The 20933-nt window shown below is 44.2% G+C and overlaps 1 protein-coding gene across 4 annotated transcripts in view; it reads left to right on the top strand.

Annotated features, from left to right (window-relative positions):
- Positions 1–20933, top strand: part of Ebf1 (EBF transcription factor 1) — a 389509-nt gene that overhangs the window by 302279 nt on the left and 66297 nt on the right. For all 4 annotated transcript variants that reach the window (XM_042699578.1, XM_042699577.1, XM_042699576.1 and 1 more), the window contains exon 10: positions 6927–7053. In XM_042699578.1, coding sequence (XP_042555512.1) covers positions 6927–7053 — 127 coding nt within the window. The remainder of the gene's footprint in view (positions 1–6926; positions 7054–20933) is intronic.

Here is a 20933-nt window from a genome sequence, read left to right as displayed (position 1 = left end):
TTCTTGAAAGGACAAAGGGAAACCAGAACGTTTGTGAAACATTAAGCAGTAAATGCTTCCACTGGCCTCCTCTCACGTTCGCTGAGAAATCATACACTGGCTCGGAGACAGGCAATCCTTGAGAAGGAAAAAAAAACCCCATGTTATGAACCCCAGAGAAGTCTGATTAGAGAACAAGCCAAAATATGCTCAGCGGCTCCAGAGGCGTCTAATTTAGAGCCACATGTGGAGACCCAGTCTGTACAGCCTCCTGGAATATTTGCGCTTCATATTTCCTAGCTTGTAATAGGAACACCTGGATAAAAGGTTATCTCTTTTAAACATCAGGCTGAACTAACTATGAGAAAGACAAGTCTTCCAGAGCAAAGGAGAAACAAGTTTTCTTGTTGGGTCACTAACGCTGTAGTATCCCTTTAAAAAAAAATCCTCAGATTGATTTGGTCTGAAAGCTTTAATTATGTCTTTATGTTACAGTTTGCTTATTTAAGTGTCTGTTTAACGTCCATCACTCACTACCCCCTGCTTTTCTCTAAAGAGATGGATATTATTCTCCTAATGGAGGAGACGAGAGAATGCTGTGAGAATATTAATACATAAATTAAAAAAATAATCTGGAAAGCATTGTAGAGTCCCCAGAGAAAAACTACCAGAACAGAAAACATATTTAATATTATCAGTCGCTCTACAGAGAAGACGGGAGCTGATGATATACGTGATCTGTTTGGTAAACTGAGGCACAGAGGCTGACATGGCTCCAGTGTCTTAGAAGCCAGCCCCCAGGAGCAACAGGCCTAGTCAGAAGTGTTTATAAATTTTCCAGAGGACAGACTTTCCTTTTACAACTTCCTTTTGAGTCTTTGTTTTGAAATCATTTTTTTAAAAAAACTTTCTAATACTTACAGTGATTAAGGTTAACACTAGGAGTGAAAAGAATTTTTACTGTAAAACAGACACTAGTGGCCACATGCCTGTCATCTTCGCTTCTTGAGAAGCTGAGCTTGGGAGGATGATGATTTGAGGCCAGACTGGGCAATCGAGTACCTAAGACTCCCTTCTCAGTCAAGAGTGGACAGAGTGGCACCGTCCTGTTATTCTGCCTATGATAAGAAGCCTAAAAAGGGCAGAGCCTAGTCCAGGTACGTGCCAGGGCAGGACAGGAGACCCTAGCTCAAAAATAACTAGGGCAAAAAGGGGCAGAGGTATAGCTCAGTGTAGAAGGCCTGCCTAGCGAGTGCAGGGCTCTGAGTTCAAAACACACACACGCGCGTGCACACACACACACACACGACTACTACTGTGTGTTCTAATAATTCCATTATTTATTTATTTATTTTGCACTGTGGCTTGGAACTTTGAATTGCATTCCGTTCATCCCCTTGTTGGGAAAACATGAATAAAAGCTTATGTTGGAGTTGCTGTTTTGATTTTCTAGGGAATTATTCTTAGGTTCCCTTTACCCAGGCAGAAGGACTGCTCTGAGCTCTATGTTGTCAACACGTAAAGTGCGGGGAGCCGCTGAGGACGGCTCGCACGGCCTTGGGCAGAGGAGGTGTGAAGTCTGTGTGTGTGTGCCAGGGAAAGGACCTGCCATTCCATGTTTCCAGAGGACCTGCTCTCCCAAGTGTACACAGCAGAGGAAATGCACTGTAAACCTTTGGAGCCCCCTGAATTTCATGCAAGGAATTTGGATCCTATGCATTGCTGGCAAACACATTCATTAGATGGTTTGACACAGGGAATGGCATGATGAGATTCTATTGAAGACTAATGTTTGGCAGAGAAAGTAGAGGTAGGCTAGGCCTGGTGGCTCATGCCTTTAATCTCAGCTATTTGGGAGTCAGAGATCAGGAGGATTGGAATTCAAGACCAGCCCAGACATAAAAGCAAGAGCCCATCTCATAAGCCAGACGTGTGTGTGTGTGTGTGTGTGTGTGTGTGTGTGTGTGTGTCTGCCTGTAATCACACTACACGGGGCTTTATAGTCAGATCACAATCTGAGTCTGTCGATGGGAGATAATACCTAAAAATAACAAAAATCAATGAAAGAGATGTGAACATGGTTCAAGTGTGGAGTGCTTGTGCATAAGGTCCTGAGTTCAAACCCCGATATTTCCTGATATTTCTCTCTCTCTCTCTCTCTTTCTCTCTCTCTCTCTCTCTCTCTCTCTCTCTCTCTCTCTCACACACACACACACACACACACACACACACACACACACACAAAGACTAAGAAGTAGACCATTTAGAAGGCCACTCTAGTATTACAAAAGCAAGAAAGGGTAACAACCTGAGCAGGAAAGGCAAAAAAATGTCTGGGAGATGAGGCAGGATATAATCAACATGTCTTAAGTATTGGAGAGAGACAGGGCATGATAGTGTAGACCCATAATCAACGCCAGCTAGGCAGGAGGCAGAGAGGCAGGAGGATCAAGTTCCAAGGCTGTTGGGGGAAAAGCATGAATGAGACTCTACATGGAAAACAAAGTAAAAACAAAAGGATGGAGGCATAGATGAATGGTAGATGGTTGCCTAGCAAGTACAAGGCCTCAAGTTCAATCCTCAGTATTACAAAACAAACAACAAGACCAACACCCGAAGCCAGAAAGAGAACAAAAATCTCTTAGTTTTCTATTTTGAGTGACCTGAAAGATAGTTCTTTGAAAGATAGTTCTTTTCACTGAGAAAGGAGACACCCTAGCAATTAGTATCACTTGAAGAATTAAGATGATAAATATATTTTGCACCGTGTTGAGATCCAAGTGACAGGAAGACATATTTGGGAGAGTCTGGTCTTGTTAATAAAGTGTGGTGCTTGGCTAAAAGGACCGAGTTTCCAGATGTAAGCTGGGAAGGTGGTTCAGCTGAGATGATGGAGCGAATGCATGAACTCAAGACGGATTCGATAAGTAAACAGAAGGAAAAAGTAGGTCAACATTTTTCCAACGCCCTGCCTTGATAAATGGTCACTTAGCAAGTCCTCAGACTTACAGTGAGCATCATGGACGGAAAGAAAGCGGAGACTTCCAAGAGGGGAGAATTCTAGTCCTGTTGCATGCTGGTCAGTTTCAGAATTAAGTATTTCCTGCTCCATTTGTTTGGTGATTTGTAATGGAAAGAATGAAAAGTCAAGAGTGAAATCTGTTCCCTAGTTGTCTGAAGGAAGAGTTCCCAAAGGTCGTGGCACACGCCCCTTCTCTACCAGTGGCAGTCTTACATTTGAGACACAGTACAGAGTGAGTCTCACAGTGAGGAAGTTATTCTCTTCTCTCTTAATCCGGGGCTTTATGTTAAGAGAGGAAGTCTCATTTGGAGCAGACACAACTGTAACATCGATCACTAGGCAATCTCAATTCTCAGTTAACTGAGGGTGTCAGCAGATAATACCCACTTAGACTTCAGGATTGTCTGAACTCTCAGCGACTGAGTAGAACACTCTTCTGGTTGGTTGGGAGACCCCTATTTTTCAATTATCCTTACAGAATAAAAACTTAAAGATAGGACAACTCAGTGGTACTCCAATGACGGGTGTTGGGCAGAATTATTTGCTAAGTTTAAATGATCACGAACATTCCAGCAAGAATTCTGATTCTTTGGGTGGTTAATAAATAAGCTTGTGCATTCACATTATGGAGGTTAGCCAGCTGTTTTACCCTGAGAAGGCCTCTGTATCCAGTGTAGATGTTTGAGGCCATTCCCAGAATGACCTCCACAGTGAGGGAAACATGAACGAATTCATTCTCCAGTGATGTCTTGGATGTTAACCTCATCCGTGAAGGGTTAGTCGTCTGCAGGAAAAATCTCTGCTTTCGTTAGAGCAGCTGACTGTGGCTGAAAATAAAATTGTAAATGAGAATTTGCTTGGATTTCCTGAGCTTAATGCCTTTGTGCTAAAGCTCTGTTATGTGCTCCATACTTGTATTATGACCACCTCTTATCAATCCACAGCAGCTCAGGAATTTTGTTCCGTACACAGAGAAAGTAACTTTGCCTACTTTAAAAAGAAGTTCTCATCTACCTATTTACTAATAGCTTTCCATCTTTTGGTTTTTGTTTGTTTTTTTTGGTAGTCGTGGGGTTTGAACTCTGGGCCTGGGCGCTGTCCCTGTGCTCTTCAGCTCAAGGCGAGCGCTCTACCACTTGAGCCACAGTGGCACTTCCAGTTTTCTAGTGGTTTTATTGGAGATAAGAGTCTCACAGACTTTCCTGCCTGGGCTGGCTTTGAACTGTGATCCTCAGATCTCAGCCTCCTAAGTAGCTAGGATTACAGGTGTAAGCCATCAGCACTTGACTTAGCTTTCCGTCTTTTAAAACTAGACCCCCTAAAAAAGGGACGGCAGGCAAGTGAAGTGTTTTCTAAATGACTCAAAGTTCTTATCCAACATCCTAGTAATTCTTACAAGCAGAAATGCATTGGCTTGGAATATAGCAGCAGAGTGATCTTCACATCCCCCAGCAGAGCCAAAACGCCGGGAACACATGGAGCGTGGCGCTGGCAAGAGGAGAGCAGAAATGCAGTCTTTGGTCTGAAAAAATTAGTTATTTAATACCTATTAAAAGTTTCCATATGTACAGTTTTCTCTGAATAAGAAAGGTTGGTCCAAGTCTCTTTCTTTTCTGGTACTAGAGATTAAACGCAGGGCCGTGTGCATGCCACGTGTGTGCTCTGCCGCTGTGGTACACCCCACTGCCCCTTTATCCTTTAGAGAGACTTTAAAGACTACAAGGTAATCACGGGCAAGCAATTTAAAATTCTGTCTTCACACATGAAAGAAAAAGAATAGCAATGTACTATTGTTTGGACCAAATTAGTGTTTGTATTAAATTCCCAGCATCGGGGTAAATACCTTCTTGATCGTCAATGCTGCGATCTCCTGGTCCAGACTTCATGCCCTCTGAAGGGTGAAGGGGAAGATGTAAGATAATCTTTTTCTTTCTTCTTTTTCTTTTTTCTTTTTTGTCGGTCATAGGACTTGAACTCTGGTTCTGGGCACTGCCCCTGAGCTCTTCAGCTCAAGGCGTGTGCTCTACCACTTGAGCCACAGCACCACTTTTGGTTTTCTAGTGGTTCATTGGAGATAAGAGTCTCACAGACTTTCCTTGCCTGGGCTGGCTTTGAACCACGATCCTCAGATCTCAGCCTCCTGATTAGCTAGGATCACAGGCATGAGCCACCAACACCCAGCCGTAAGCTCATCTTTTACAGCGCTTCGGAGTCTCTTCTCCATGTTCATACTGTGTTAGGTTTGATTTCCTGGTTTCTACATTCCCAGAGCAGCTTAGAAGGTGCCTCAAACACCAGGGGGGAAAGATAAAAGATGCAGAATAAAAATGGAGGAGTTCTGGGGTGCACAGAAACCATTCCTCATTCCCCGGGGGTCAGAACTTTACTACTTTACAGCAAGATTAAAAGACAGTGCACTCCAAATGGTGGTTTTGACATAGGGAAGTTAAATGACATATACTTTGTGTATTAACAAAAGCATATAAATTCGTTGAAGAATTTCAATAGTGATAGAATGAAACTTTAAGACAAAGTTTGTGTGTGTGTGTGTGTGTGTGTGTATGTGCGCGCACGCATGTGCACACATGTGTGTGCATCCAAACCACTCATTCTGGAAAGAGACTCATTCTCTAGGCATTGCTTGTAGCATGTTCTCACCGAACTGTCATTTGTACATCCTCAGTAAACAAGCTCAGGCTCCGTGCTAGAGAGAAGGCCCATGCTAGAGAGAAAAAGGCCCCGCTGACTGTGAACGACCAAGGAGCCTGTGGCACAAATCGCTGTGGTCTTTAACAGAATAGCAACGTTCTCATGTTTGTTTTTCTCTGCGACCTGGTGTCGGGCAGTCGGCAGAGGGGGACGCAGGAGTGGGGGACCCTGGGACTGTATCTGGCATCTCATAATCACACTTGGGTGATTCTCTGGGCAAAACACGTGAACTCAGTTTGTCTTGCACAGTCAAATAAACCCCCTTTCCTAAGTTATCCCCGTGAGAAACGCACGAAGGTCAAGCGGTACCAACTGCCTGGAGCCCATCTGCAGGCCTGACGTGGAAGACGATGTACAGTACCCACTGCACACAGACTTAGCGCTATACGTGGTGGTGGTGGTGGGGGGGGCTTCTGAGTGAGTCACTGACCTCAGAGAGAGAGAACGTAGAGAATCCAGCACTGTCGGAGGTCAGCCAGTCAAATACCAGGACTGGGTTTTTCAGAGGGTCAGATGATGCCCGTTTTATGGCCATTAATAACATTTTAGTTATATAAACAGAGATAAGAGTAATAAAGCAATAAATTCTGCATCGCACTGTAATCTGATTGCCAACCAGCGCCAGCAGCCGCGCCGCACTCCTGCCATCCCAGTAATGGCCTGGGGGCGATCTTGCATTTCCTTTCTCTGCAGAGCCCTCTCCCAGCCCACATCTGCTAGAGCCACGAGCTGGTCCGAGCAGCCAGATTCCTCAGGTGCCTCTGGGAGCCGATGAGCTCAATGGGCTTCTCACCGGAGTGCCTCGACCTACACTCTTCTCCTCCTGTGCTTTCCGCCCTCGCAGGGCACCTTCAAACACCAGGCCATCGGCCTCTGGGGAATTGTGGTGCATCTTTGCTCTGATTCACTGTCTGCTTCAAGCAGAGATCTTTTTAGGAGATGAACCACACACAAGGCCAGGTTCCCTGTTCAAACCAGGAAATACAGGGCCTGCCCTGTAGGAAAAGCCAGGCAGTGCGGTTACGGCTGTTATCTGGAACACCAGCAAATAGCAGTGTCAGACTGTCTTTCTACAGGTTCCAGCGAGCTTTGGTTTAAATCTTGACAGGTTAATTATGTGTTTTAAGGCTTTGTTTATGGATTGCTAATAGAGCAGCCGTGAAACAATTCCTCTGCATATTGCAATGACCCGTGTCCCTGCACACGTCTCTCCTAGCTGATCACGCCTCACGCCATCCGCGTGCAGACGCCTCCGCGGCACATCCCCGGGGTCGTGGAAGTCACACTGTCCTACAAGTCCAAGCAGTTCTGCAAAGGGACACCGGGCAGATTCATCTACACAGGTAAGAACGCCTGTGGACCGTCACGGTGGCCTGCGGCAATCGTTTGCTTTATCTTATATGCATGAATACGTATTTTGAACCATTTTCTGTTAAGACCGGCGTTCTCCTTTTCACCACACAGATGACCAAGTGAGTTGCTTTGATAGAGATTATTAAGAGTCTACCCAAACCAGACACAAGAACACACACATACATCTGCAGACCCCAGTCACATGGGAGGCTGTGGGTAGGAGGAATGCAGTCTGAGGCCAATCTGTGGGGTGTGGAGGGGAGTCAAGGGAACATGAAATCCTTCCTGAGAAAAATACTAAGCAGCCAAACAGTGCTTAAGAACGTGCCTCAGGTATTAAGAGCACCTACCTCGCAAGGGCAAGGCCCCAAGTTCAAACCCCAGGACTGCCAGAATACAAATAAATCAATCATTCAACCAGGTGTCTAGGTTGGAACAGCAGGATCTGCTGAAGTAATTAGTTGTGTGCCCTACGAAGCGGCATAGGACCTGGGAGAAGGGCCTGGGTGTGACAGCCCGCCCTGCAGTCTCAGGTGCTGTCAACTAAGTCACTCAGTTCCGTGTGTGTGTGTGTGTGTGTGTGTGTGTGTGTGTGTCTGTGTGTGTGTCTGTGTGTGTGTGTCTGTGTGTGTGTGTGTCTGTGTCTGTGTGTGTAGGTGTATGTGTGTGTGTGTGTCTGTGTCTGTGTGTCTGTGTGTGTGTGTCTGTGTGTGTGTGTCTGTGTGTGTCTGTGTGTGTGTGTGTCTGTGTGTGTTCCGCACAGTTGGTACTCACAGAGTTGATTTCCAGGTTGGTAGTCTCTTCTGAAAGGAGCTGCATCAGCCTGGCAAGTAGACCCACCTTGTGGTAAGAAGCTGGGGTTACAGGGAGCACCAGTTCCCTCTCACTAGACGCAGGCAGGCAGGCCCTCCACAGTCTGAGCACCCCCAGACAGTGCACCGAACACCCGGAGATCTCTGTGACAATTTTGGTTCTGCTGGAGTTGATCCCAATTGACCCAGATCCCTTCATTTCTGACAAGGTTAAAGGTGAGGCTTGTGCGGCTGGTCAGAGGGCCACACATGGGGTAGCAGCACACAGGCAGCGTCCTGGCTGGCTGTGGCCACGAGCTAGGTGGCCACCATCTCCACTCATGCAGGCCAGGATGAGGAAGAGGGGTTCATGGCATTCTTAGGGATCTGGAATGGCAAAGGGAGAACTCTGCTGATGTTCCCTAATTACAACCACGCAGTTAAATAGATTTCACCCTGCCTCAGCATTTGATCACAATGCGTCTTTATCTTATCCTTCAACACTAGGAACAAAATCAAGTATGTCTCTTATCATTCAGTCCTCCCCTCTCCTTCCCCATCTCCCCTCTTCCTTTCCTCCCCCTCCCCCTCGCCTATTCCTTCCCCTCCCCCATTTCCTCCCCTTTCCCTCCCTTCTCCTCTCCCCTCCCTCTTGCCTCTCCCTCCCTTTCTCCTTTCTTCCCCACCTCCCTCTCCCCCTTTCCTCCCTCTCCTGTTCCCTCCTTCCCCTCCCCTCCCCTCTCCTCTCCCCTCTTTCTCTCTTAAAATTATAAAGACAATTAATGCACTCTGACCCTTGGAAATGCCTCCCAGCCCTTTAAACAAAATGCAGGTTTGGTGTCTGCCTGGCGATTAGTTTTAGTTAATTGAAAATTATAGGATTGACCCAAGAGGAAAATTTTGTTTGCACTCCAATCACTTTTACAAATTAAGGAAAATTACCACAATTTTGTTTAGCTAAGGTTTCACACTGAGTTCAAGAAATTAGCTCAGCCATCCCAACAAAGTCAGCACTTTGTTAGTGAGCACTTGAAAAAAAAATAATAGTCTATCTGGAGTTTTGTGGTGTATACAAACGAAGCATAGAGCGAGCTATGATGCTTTATAGAAGTAGGCCAAGTGTTTTTAATTAGGCTCATTGGTTCAGCGTAAGTTTTGAAGAACAATCAAACTAGCAGATTAGCTGTTTCTTTTAAAGCTAGGATTTCTTGCCATTCATTTTTCCCATGAGAACTTCCACATAGCACTATTTTTTTTTTACAAGCCTCATTATGGGCCTGTAGGAAAGGACCAATGGAAGTTTCTGATACTGTGGCATTCCTCACCACCATTCCAAGGGGTGGGAGTTTTTCACAATGTTCCTCGCTGAACTCGGTGTTCTGGAACATATTACAAAACCACAGAGGCCAATGTTTTCTCTGAAGAGTTTGGACCCTGTTTTTTTGGCCAAAAATATTTAGGCCTCACTGGCTGCTTATTTACTCTGCTATTAAGAACAAGTAAAGGAGAAGAAAGAGAAGAGAATGTTTGTGTGGTGGGAGGTACAGCAGGCAATCAGCCACGGCCTCTGCTTTGGTGACAATGGCCCTGCCCATGAACGGCTCCATTTTGTGGTCAGGTCTCATTTAGAAGAAATTATTTTTAATCAGTGTTCAAAAAAATATCCCCTAGAGCCACCTGGCTATAAAAGTGTTTTTTTTTTTTTTAAACATCCCCATTAAATTACTTAAGTTCTCAAAAGAAAATTGCTAGGAACGCATCATTACTTGGGAGTTTTTTATTTTTTAACCATTAGAAAAATTGCCATCACTTTACAAAATCACATCTTAGAAAATTTGTATCATTCTGGAATTAAGATCAAAGATAAGAATAACAGGCTTTGCAAGCCTAGGAAAGTTAATTTGAAGAAGAGAGAGTTGGTGCGCAAGAGCGCGTGTGCGCACGTGTAGGAATTTAAGGTAGGAACAAAGATTGCTGGCAGTGTTGCATTCAACTGTGAGAAACAGACAGGAAGACTTCTTTTCTTTAAAGTATTCTAGGAAAGAGCCTAATCTCTCCCTGTATAAGAGAAGGAAAAACGGAAAGACACGAGCACAAAGACTTCTTACTGCCAAAGTTGGCTGCTTAATGCTGTAAACAAAGGGAGTTCCTGTTGATTAGCGAAAATACACATGAGTGTCAGAATCCTCAGCTAAATCGGTCTGGCCAAGAATCCTTACTTATGGCTGGGGCTACTGTTGTCTGTGATTTACTCAGTTTCCCTCTCTGCTCGTCATCACTTGCCAGTGCAGGTACTCATAGAAGGGCGGTAAACTCTGTTCTTTGTATCCCAACAACTGCTTGAGCCACCGTACGCACCCACCCCCTCCTCTGTCCACCCGCAGGAGTTCACACTTCATTTTCTTTCGCCTCCATAGTATTTCAAGATGTGAAGCTAGGCGTTCTGGACTGAGGGACTAACCTTGTTGTTTCTTAGTGGAATGTCATTGGGATTTTTTTCTTAAAAAAAAAAAAAAGGAAATATAAAGCTGAAAAGTAGCATACAAAATTGAGGTACTGTTGCTGCTTTAGAGTGCGCAAGAAAGAGTTGGAGGGTGAGTATGTAGAAGACTGCAAAAATCTGTAATTAAAAAAAAAAAGACAGGAGTCACTTGCAGATCTTTTGGAAAGGAGAAAAGAATTTGACCGGAGCCAAGAGTGCTTACAAATAGACTCCTCTCGTAAGGATGGTGAGCTCAGCCCTTACCTCTGGTTCTCAAAGCAGAGACACATAAGGAATTCTGGGCTGGTGCTCACCCAATCAGAATCCTTATGTGCTTGGATCATCCAATCAGAATATCAGAGGAGAGTAAAGCCACAGTTTGAGAACACCAAAATTCGAAAGGCACATCCTAGGTCTCATTGTGTCCAGTCGACCTTAGGTAAATGCGTGCAAGCAAGGCAGACCTGGAATTTTAAATAATTCTGAAAGAAGGAAATAGAAACTCTTGCTAATGGTAGCTCTGTGATCTCAAATCTGGACAGTTAATAAACTCTGTTCTTCTACAGTCATATGAGCTTTTCCTAATGTCTAGATTATTTCCATTACCAGTTTTCTTGCACTGTGAAGCATGTAAGTGACTTGGTTAATTTAGGGCGGTGATCATTCCTGCTAAGTTGTTTTTGTTTTGTTTCGTTTTGTCGGTCATGGGGCTTGAACTCTGGGCCCGGGCACTGTCCCTTGGCTCTTCAGCTCAAGGCGAGCACTCTACCACTTGAGCCACAGCACCACTTTGTTTTTCTAGTGGTTAATTGGAGATAAGAGTCTCACAGACTTTCCTTGCCTGGGCTGGCTTTGAACCACAATCCTCAAGAGCTCAGCCTCCTGAGTAGCTAGAATTATAGGTGTGAGCCACTGGCGCCCAGTTTCCTGATAAGTTTTAAGTATATTCATGCTCATAAAAAGTTCTTATGAACCTTTCAAAGTTCTGGTAATTGTTTTTTCTGATAAGGAGTAGCCAGATTGAAAAGATAGAAGAAGCTTCTATGTGCTGGGGAAATGTAACTTGAAGAATGGGCCACAGGATATTTGACCAGCTCAGGTGTGCTCTGAGGCTTTGTGCTTCCTGCTAACCCGAGAGGTGGTAAGAGCCCCAGATGCAGTCATTTAACAGCCCTAATGTTCGCTCAGGTCACCTCTCAGATCCTGTCCCCCCCTTATCCCATTTTAAATGGAAGGACTAATCCAAATCCTTGGATTAACTTGGAAATACAACATATTTCTGGAAGCCAGACTTAGTGTTTCATGCCTGTAATCCCAATTATTTGGGAGACCAAGACAGAAGGATTTTGGCTCATGGTTTGAGGCTGGCCCAGGCAAAAGCTAGTGACCCCCTGTCTCAGTCACAAGCCAGGCATGAAGAGGACACCTGTGGAGATGGCGGTAGGAAGCCTGTGGTTGAAGGCTACCCCACAGAGTTGGCTGAGCCCCTATCTGAAAAACAAACTAAAAGCAGAAAGCTTTAGGGGTGTGGCTCAAGTGGTAGAGCTCTTGTTTAGCAAGCGTGAGGTTCTGTGTTCAGTCTTTAGTACCACACCCCTTCATACAAATTCTTCCTGGAAATACTTCCTGTTTGTGCCATGTGCCCAGAATAATATCACATCCTTTGAGATTGCATAACACATTGCTGTGTGTGCAGGACGGACGCATTTTGTTCAAATATGTTCTATCGAACTTGATGACTTTCAGCAAGACTTTCAAGTTTCTAGTTATTCCTCCTCATGACCCTTATTTCTCTCTTTCCTTCTTCTTTCCTTCCTGCCTTCTTTTCTTTTTTTCTCTCTCTCTTTCTCTCTCTCTCTTTCTTTCTTTCTTCCTTTCCTTTCCTTTCCTTTCCCCTTCATATCCTCCCTCTTTTCTCTCACTCTTTTCTTTCCTCTTCTCACTTTTTCCCCTTCTTACTCCCAAGAATGTTGGGGTTGAAGGTAATTGACTGTCTTCTAAAGAGGTCATTCTTCACCTCTTCTTTTCAAGACCACAATGAACAAGTTGATGGGGTTTTTAGTAGAGTCAGGGGAATATACAGAGCACTTAGAAGTGGGCAAGGAGCTAGCTGTTTGCACTAATAAATGGCCACTGTTATTTGTTTGCATTCTTTCATTTCTGAGTCTCAACTATGGAGCAAATATTTTACATGTGTGTTTTTTATCATTGTCGTCATCATCATCATCTTCATCTTCCTATAGATCTAAAAGGTATCCTTTAGGATTTTTAGTAACAAGCATTTTAAGTAAATTAAAGCATCAGTGAATTAAAGAAATGAGAACAATCAACTACAAATAAAAGAACAAGCAGAAGAGATTGATGATAATGACTGATAACATTCACTGCATTCTGGATTGTGGTAAGAAGGTACCTGAGGCTGAGTACTTACATTTGTAAGGAATGTTGTCTAGCTCTCAGTGCTGGAGGCTGAGAGTCAAAGGTCAGATGGTCCTGTTGGGTTTGGATTCTGGTAAGGGCTCTGATTGGCTGCCTTGGCAGTGGAAGCCAGTGTCACAGCGGGGGGTGTGGGCTGGAGTTATCACGTGGAAAAGCCAGAGGACTCCAGAAGGATTCAGGGGATAGGCTTGCCCTATTTCTGGCAACCCACTCTTGAGGAACCAACCAGAGTCCCACAAGGGGTACATGAATCCCTTCCAAGGGGAGCATCCCAAGCTGGCTAATTACCTTCTTCTAGGCCTCACCTTTTACTGTGGCCAAGCCTCCAGCCCGGAACCCCGTGAAGGGGATAAACTTCACCCAGATGATAATGGATCATAACGTACACCAGCTCAGCAGTGAGCGGGCCCCAAGTAATAACCGCTTTGATGAGGTAGCCCTGATTGGTGAACGTCTCTGGTATTGATTACTTTTCTGGGAACAGTGCAGGCTTCTCTCAGACTTCGGCCTCTCTTCTGCCAGCTGGAGGAACATGGCTGCGGCTCATTACGAACTCCCCGCAGAGGCGTTTGAATTTAACTCCTGCCTCTAGAACATTCTTAAAAATCAAATCTGTCACCTTGCAAACAATGTAATCCTCTTTGAGTTGCCTTGTCTTTAGTCCTTCCTTCCACCAGTCCATTGTCACACTGCCCCTCGGGACAGCTCCCGTCTGATACCCACCCCGCAGAGAAGCTTGTATGCCACTGTGTGTCACACGCAGCCCCGGCCCTCACTTTCTCCTGGGCTGTTTTCGCCATTTGTGTCCAACAGTCTCCTCATTGTGTGGAGCTCGGATCCTCTCCAGAGGCTGGGGACATGCATGGGTAACACCTAGATCCTGGTCACAGTGCTCTGGGTATGCATCCTCGGGGTGTTACGCAGTGGACAGAGCCCTGGGCTCGCGACACAGAAATGTGTGTGTGGCATGGGCCCAGCTCTGCTCTCACCCGGACATAGGACGCAGCACGGTCCTATACCTCGGTGCTCTGGTCTTTTTTATTGGGAATTTGCTTTCCATACGGCTTATCTTGATGACTTAGACGAAGCTCCATTCTTAGGTCTCGTTTGTCTCCTCTGCATGTTTGTAAAGAAAGAGGCAGCCCACCCCACTCCTAACAAATACTTGCCCGGGAGTAGCTCCGTACTGAAGCAACGTGACTCGGTCTCTCACTTGGTTTGGGTGTTCTCTAATAAACAATTGACATTTTGCCAGGGATCAATGGGTCCTCATTGATTCTTAGGCTCTGAATGACAAGGAATGTAAATAAGAGCTGTTAATTAAGAATCTATACTTCTTCACTCCCACGTTTCCATGTGTGGAATTTTCACGTAAAGAGAAGATGGGGTGAGCCTTGTAAATATTCTTCATTCTCTCACCTGTGAGATGGGGTTATTCTATTATTTCTTCAAGGACTAAATACGTCTGTGTGGCTAAAGCCTGCTGTAGTAGGAATGTGCCCTAAAAGTAAACTCAGAATGAGACGGCAGGCAGCAGAGAATAGTTTCTCCAGAAATCCAAAAAAGTAAACTCAGAATGAGACGGCAGGCAGCAGAGAATAGTTTCTCCAGAAATCCAAAGAATCGTTCCCTGTTCTCTAATGATGGATGGATGCTATCCTGTGTGCCAGATGCTGCCTGCGTGCCCGTTTTCCTCATGGGTGTTGGAAGACACCTTAGGAGATATTTGCAGAGGTCAAGGAAAGAAATTTGGTGACGGACTTAAAAGTGGGGATTCACTCAAGTTAGACGAGGACTCAAGACCCGCGTGCTTGTTCTGACGTCACTACTTCCTTTTGTTGCTTCATTTATCTTACAAGTATTTGCAGATGACCTGTTCTTTTCTGAGCAATACTCTGAACCAGACACAGTCCCTCTCTTCATGATCTTACCATCTACGAGAGGCATGAAGGGTGTCTTTAGACTCACTAAGTCTAAGTAAGTTTGCTAAGTTTGCTCTTATTTACTATTCTATTCTTAAGATTACTTTTATGAGTAGGTTTACTCAGACTTACTAAGTCTTACCAACGTTCTAAGTCTAATTTTTCATGTTTACTATTTCAAACCCAGTAAGTATCAAGAAAGACAAGAACAGGAATACAGATAAGTCAGAGATATTTACCGGAAAAGATGACTTGCCTAAGATTGGAGAAATGCCGCTGCAGGGAGGGGTGGGGGTGGGGGGATGAGGAAGCAGAATGGTTGTTCCAGAAGATGGGGTGTGGAAGAAGTCCTGGGTACATGGGATTGTGACATCTTGTCCCACAGAGGGTGCAAACATTCCACGGAGGCTGCAAAGTGGAGGGGGGTGCGGCGGGGCAGTGGGCAGGGTAAGCCGCGCGAGCCACAGCAAGGAGTTGGGTGGCTATCGTCAGGCAGTGAGTGGTTCCTGAAGTGTGTGACTTTGACAAGTGGACAGGAATGGATCCATATTCTGGAAAAGAAAATGAAACTCTGTACCACTGGAGGCCAGAGTGGATGTGTGAAGACAGGGCGAGGTCTTTGCAGTAGCAGTCATGGAAATCGATTTAGACACTTGCAATGTGCGGGTGGAATGAAGGGAGAGGAAGATGGGAAGGGCACTGAGGCCGGGGGTGGGGGAGGGGGACTGGGGAGGCGGGGGGGGGGGGTTAGGGCCACACCAGTGTGGTCCCCTCATTGTACAATGGTGGGGCCGTGAGCGCGGGGTTGCTTGCCATACCAGCACATATGTTCATTGTTACAAAGTCGGGCCCATGAACACTCAGGAGCAATGGGGCAAGGCCAGCAGGAGTGTGTTTTCTTTCTTATCAGATTGTTTTCACTTAGGAGCCAGCCTGAGGAGGTTCTGGGTCGTAAACCCTTGGCAGATAGCTGCGCCCCAGCAGTGCCCTGAGTAGAAAAGACTCAATAAGAAAGAACAAGTCGCAGGCCGAACCTGTCCACTGGTCTTGACTATGACGCCAGTTGAGCTTACTTGCACACAGAGAAGGAGATCCAATGCAGAAGGAAGGGTCATTCTTCTCTGCCTTCGTGATAGAAACCGTGGCTCCCAGCCACTTCTCTGATGAAGGGAGTTTTGATTTCTTTCTTTCTTTTTTTTTTTCACCCACAAAATGAGAATTTTGCTCTGACCCCGACGTAGGCTGACATGATCATTGGTTCTGAAACTCCTGGCATATGTACCCGTGAACACTGTGGTAGCTTAATGGCTACAACACAACAACAATCACTAGAAGTAACCATTGTACTTCTGTGACAGCCATGAAACGGAAGCCGTTTCTGCAAAGAATAAAGCCTCTTGGAAGGAAGCATATTATTTTGCATATCTTATGTATATACTTTCCAAGAAATATGACCTTTATTTCCTATTTGGAGTGGAGTGTAATCAGGGCTTGAGTAGCTAGTGTAACAGGATCATTAAAAGGGATATTTCCACTGACATTAGAGGTCTAAATGGCCTTATATACAACCTTGGCTTTTTCCTGTCTACCCAGAGTTAATAAGTGATAAAGCCAGGAGAGAGATAAATCACAGAAATCCCTGTCCAAAGAAAACATATTGACTACAGCCAAGCAAATAACAGACCATAACCAACGCTCCCATTCATCATTCATGTAATAGGGATATAAAGTATTTCCTACCAATGAAACTATATAGAAGGAAAAGTCAGATAAGCTCGCCCGATCTAAGGCATGTGATTTGGTTATTAAAGGACATGAACTATTTGTCACATGGCTTTAATCTTTAAGATGTGTTGCCATTCCTAAACTATAAATTTCTGGTAAGGGATTAGAAAACTATTAACAATAAAGGTAGGACCCGCGCTTTCTGTGTATTCTTGCCAAGGTAATGCAATACGATAAAGTCTTGAACCTCTAATCTTTTTAGTATGATCTAACATGATTTGGTTTTCAAAGCCAGTAAACTGTTGGGAAGTTTTCAAGGCATTTTTTAAAACTCAGCACGGTGATAAATTAACCCTTCAGTTTTAAAACAATGTGTCTTCAATTTTTTCTAGTATCTTGGGGTAGGAAGAGGATAGAAGTAAATTTATTTTTCCCCTCCCTCCCTTCCTCTCTCCCTCCCTCCCTCCCTTCCTTCTCCTAAGACTTATTCCTAATGTATGATGGAGAACTGTTTTCTGTTTTGTTTTGTCCATGTTTGTAGTTGTATTGCTTTTGATTCATCTGTCCATTGTTCAGTCTGAGAGTATCCATGGAACACTGAAACCTGACTCCAGATAACAGAGGAATGTATTCATAGAAGTAATTAAAATTATATCAAAACCACACACTTTCCTAACCATTTTTTAAACAGGAATACTCAGTAAATTCATAATGGATATTTTTGTGGCATCTCTCTTGTAGTCTTCTTTCCTGTGCACAGGACCATCTCATTACCAAAATAAACACCTGAAATACTTTTTATGTCATTTGCTATTTTCCATTTAGCATCAGGGCATTATGAACTTAAAACAATTTCTCTCTCTGATAATCATTTCACGCTCAGCAGAGCCTTATAATGAGATATGTGGAAGATAGACACCATCCGTATGTGTTCTTACCTCTCATTTCTGGAAATTCTATGCCCCAGGCTCAGTCATTCCATGCTAGGATCCTTTGGGGTCAGAATACTGTGATAGCCTCATTGGATAGGAGGCATCGACCAGCCCCAGGCAGAAGGAGCATCTGTGACTCCAGGACCTTAGTGGTCCTTAGAGGTTACACCAGCTCCCCAAAGCACCTTGAGCCACAACGTAGAACTCCTTCTGTTTTCAACCCAAACAAGCTTCAAGGCCAATCAGTTCCATATTCTTCCTCCCTGCAACATAAAGCAGTACTACTGCTCTTCCCATAAGTGAAGATGGAACTCTCATTTAAAGTCCTCACCATACTGGAAACTGAAGTCTAGAGTAATAATAAGTAGATAATTGCAGTCCCTCCCTGGTCCCTCCTACTAGAGTTCTGAGCGCCTCCTTTCCCTTGCCTCACTACTGATTTTCTACTCCAGAGGCTTCCAATATCCTTTGCTCACTTTTCTCCTGTCATTCTCTCCTATTCCACATCTCCCTCCCATTTCCTCATCTTTTCTCTCAGTCTTCCTTCCTGCTGCATTACTGAACTATATTTTTAAAAAAATCCACCTCAATCTACATGTGACAGTCTCTCATCACATTTCTAAGACAGGAAAATGGACAAAGGTGAAGTGACTTCATGTCACTCTTTTAGTTATAAAAGAAAACATGCCAGAGTTGTCTTTCTGCCACCAGCAGAGCCAGCCATTTTGAATCCCAGTTCAGTCTCTTCCATGGAAGTTGAAATGCAGTTCTTCTGGAATCTATGTGAGATGCATTCGTTAGTTTTATTCTACAACATACATCAATTATTTTTCTGTATTTAAATTTAAGTTGGGTGTGGGGTTTGAGCTTGTCACCCCAGCCGCAGCAGGAATTGCAAACCGGAGGATGGCAGTTGAGGCCAGCCTGGGGGTGAAATGGAGACCCCTATCTTAAAAATAATGCAAATTAAAATTTACAAAAACCGAAGCCAGGCAAGAATCAACCCCTGAATTAATCCCCCAATACTACCCAAAAAGAAAAGAATACAACTGAGAAAGTACCTTGTCATAGGTAAGAGACTTTGCTATATTTCCCATACATAATGAGGGGAATTCCTTTGGAGTGCTTTCCATATATTTTAGCACACTGACACTTCTTTCCCACTGTTCCTTCCTCTTCCATATGTGGTTTCTGGTATGAACGGAATGGTCTATACCACATGGGATTCTTCAACTTGAATAAGATCTCCTCTCTGTCTTTGGTGAGTCTCATATTACTCGGAGTACTGAACATGCAGGTGGTAGCCACACACAAATGTAAGACTTGAGACTGTCTGTAACATCTCTTTGAGAGCCAGACAGAAGCTGGGACTCCCTAAACCATGGGCAGAAATAAAAACAGAAGAGCAGACTTCCCCTTCTGCCCTTTACTTTTTGACCTCACACATGTAATTGTGCATCTTTTTCCTGCTAACATCAACTGTGGTTAGCCTCTTTTACATCATGGGTGGAAGGCCTGGGCCTCTGGGCCGTGGCACCTGGGATTAGCCTCAGTGGTTAGCGTCAGGAAACATCAACTCCCGGTCAATATGGAGCTAATTTAGAACTTTGTTTAATGCCAAAAATACAGTCACATTTAAATATCCACACACAGTCCGACTTGTCTAGGCAAGCCACACACACACATAGATGCACGTGCGTGCCTGTGTGCACACACACACACACACACACACACACACACACATGCACACTATTTCCTTTCAGTTCCAACTGATTTTTAAAACAGCCATGAAGACTCTGAGGATGTTGGGAGGACTGGGTGTCAGATTCTCAGGAGAAGCCGTCTGTGAGTCTTGTATTTGCCTAGTTTCTTTAAGATTAGAAAAATGCAGTGCATTCCCTGTTAGCTAAAAGCTTAGAATTTTCACTTAATAAAATTACTGGCACCAAAGCAAAAAGAAACCAGCCAACAAAATTACACATGCATGAGCATGTATGTGTGCACGCACATATACACATACACGTATATCTGTTATGGGTCTTTACCCACAAGTTTCCTACTTGTGCCAAGGAGTCCTGTGTTTCCCTTAACCTTTCCTGTAATAGTTTCATTGTTTCAGATCTTAACATTGAGGTCTTTGATCATTTTGAATTGATGCTGGTGCAAGGTGATAGATAGGGATCCAATTTAGTTTTCTGCATGTGGATATCCAGTTTTCCCAGCACCGTTTTTGGAAGATACTGTCTTTCTTCCACCCTATGTTTTTGGCTCCCTTATCAAATATTAAATGACTGTCAGTGTATGTGTTTCTTCCTTGGTCTTCTATTCTGTTCCATTGACCATCGGGCCTGCTTTTGTGCCAGTACCAAGTCGTTTTCATTGCTATAGCTCTGCTATTGTTGTATTTTCAGCACTACTTTTTCTGTTCCAGATACTTTTGTCACTTGAGGCCTTTTGTGGTTCCAAGGAATTTTTTTTATTGTTTTCTCTATCTTGTTGAAGAATGATGTTGGGATTTTGATGAGTATTACACTGAATTTGTAGGTTACTTTGGGAAGTATTGCCATTTTCTCCATATTCTGCCAATCCAGGGGTAGCACTGGTCAAGATACGTTGTATTCATGAGCTGCTTTGTTAAATGGCAACTCCTTTGCACAACTACTTAAAGATAACTTTTTAAAAAAGAAAGAAAAAAATTGTTGTGGGAGCTTTACTTCACTTCTGATTAAATGAAAATCTCCCAGAAGAGCTCAGTGCAATTTTCACCATTGCTGAAGTACAGTTGTACAGTTCGTTGGCATTTCCTTCACTCTGCTTTGTGTGGAAAAGCCTGGTGTTTGTCAGACATCAGCCCACTACTGGGGCCAGAGACCATGTCCTCAAGGTTCAATCAGGGTGGGACATGAGTTGGCAGGTTCTAGCTGAGTGTACCATCTTGACTGCACTTTTGTAATGCAGGCCCACACAGATTTCTGGTGATGGTCGCATTCGATCCCAAGGCCTCTGTGGATCTCTCATTCTGTGTCTAAGACTCCATCCCCTGATGGCCCTTGAGGAGATAAGTGATGGCCTGTGCTGTACTCAGAGTTCTTTGTGAACTTGAGGCAGAATCACCAGGCGTAGGAAGAAAGAGATTCTTGGAAGATAGTGGTATTCAGGAACAGGATTCAGACCTGCCTGTGACGAGATCTCTACTGCTGGCCAGGCTCCATGGGTTACTTTGATGGCAAGCCAACAACCAATGAGTGTGACCTCTTGCCACACTAGTGCTGTAACTAGAAGTGACATGTCCCGACACATTAAAAACAATAAAAACCAAGACTGCACAAGAGCATTCTGCCTCAACGTTTTATTTAAGGGCCTAAATTAGAATTAAAGAAAGAAGACAGATGATTGTTTCAGATCTTCCTAAAAAACAAACACTTGGTGTTTTTGGTAAAAAGCCACAAAGGGCCAGTTGTCCACTGGTGCTAAATATAATGAGTAGAGTAAAAAGTAAGACATATTCATTCCACTTTCCCAACCACAGCTAATTAAGGGTAGCTTATTTGAAAACAGGCCTAATTTAATTTGCTAATA

This window comes from Dipodomys spectabilis, unplaced genomic scaffold (genome assembly GCF_019054845.1).
Source record: "Dipodomys spectabilis isolate Male_0828 unplaced genomic scaffold, ASM1905484v1 ptg000258l, whole genome shotgun sequence".
In the NCBI taxonomy this organism is placed as follows: Eukaryota; Metazoa; Chordata; class Mammalia; order Rodentia; family Heteromyidae; genus Dipodomys; species Dipodomys spectabilis.
Note: the sequence above shows the minus strand (reverse complement) of the source record. Positions and strands in the feature narration are given on the sequence as shown.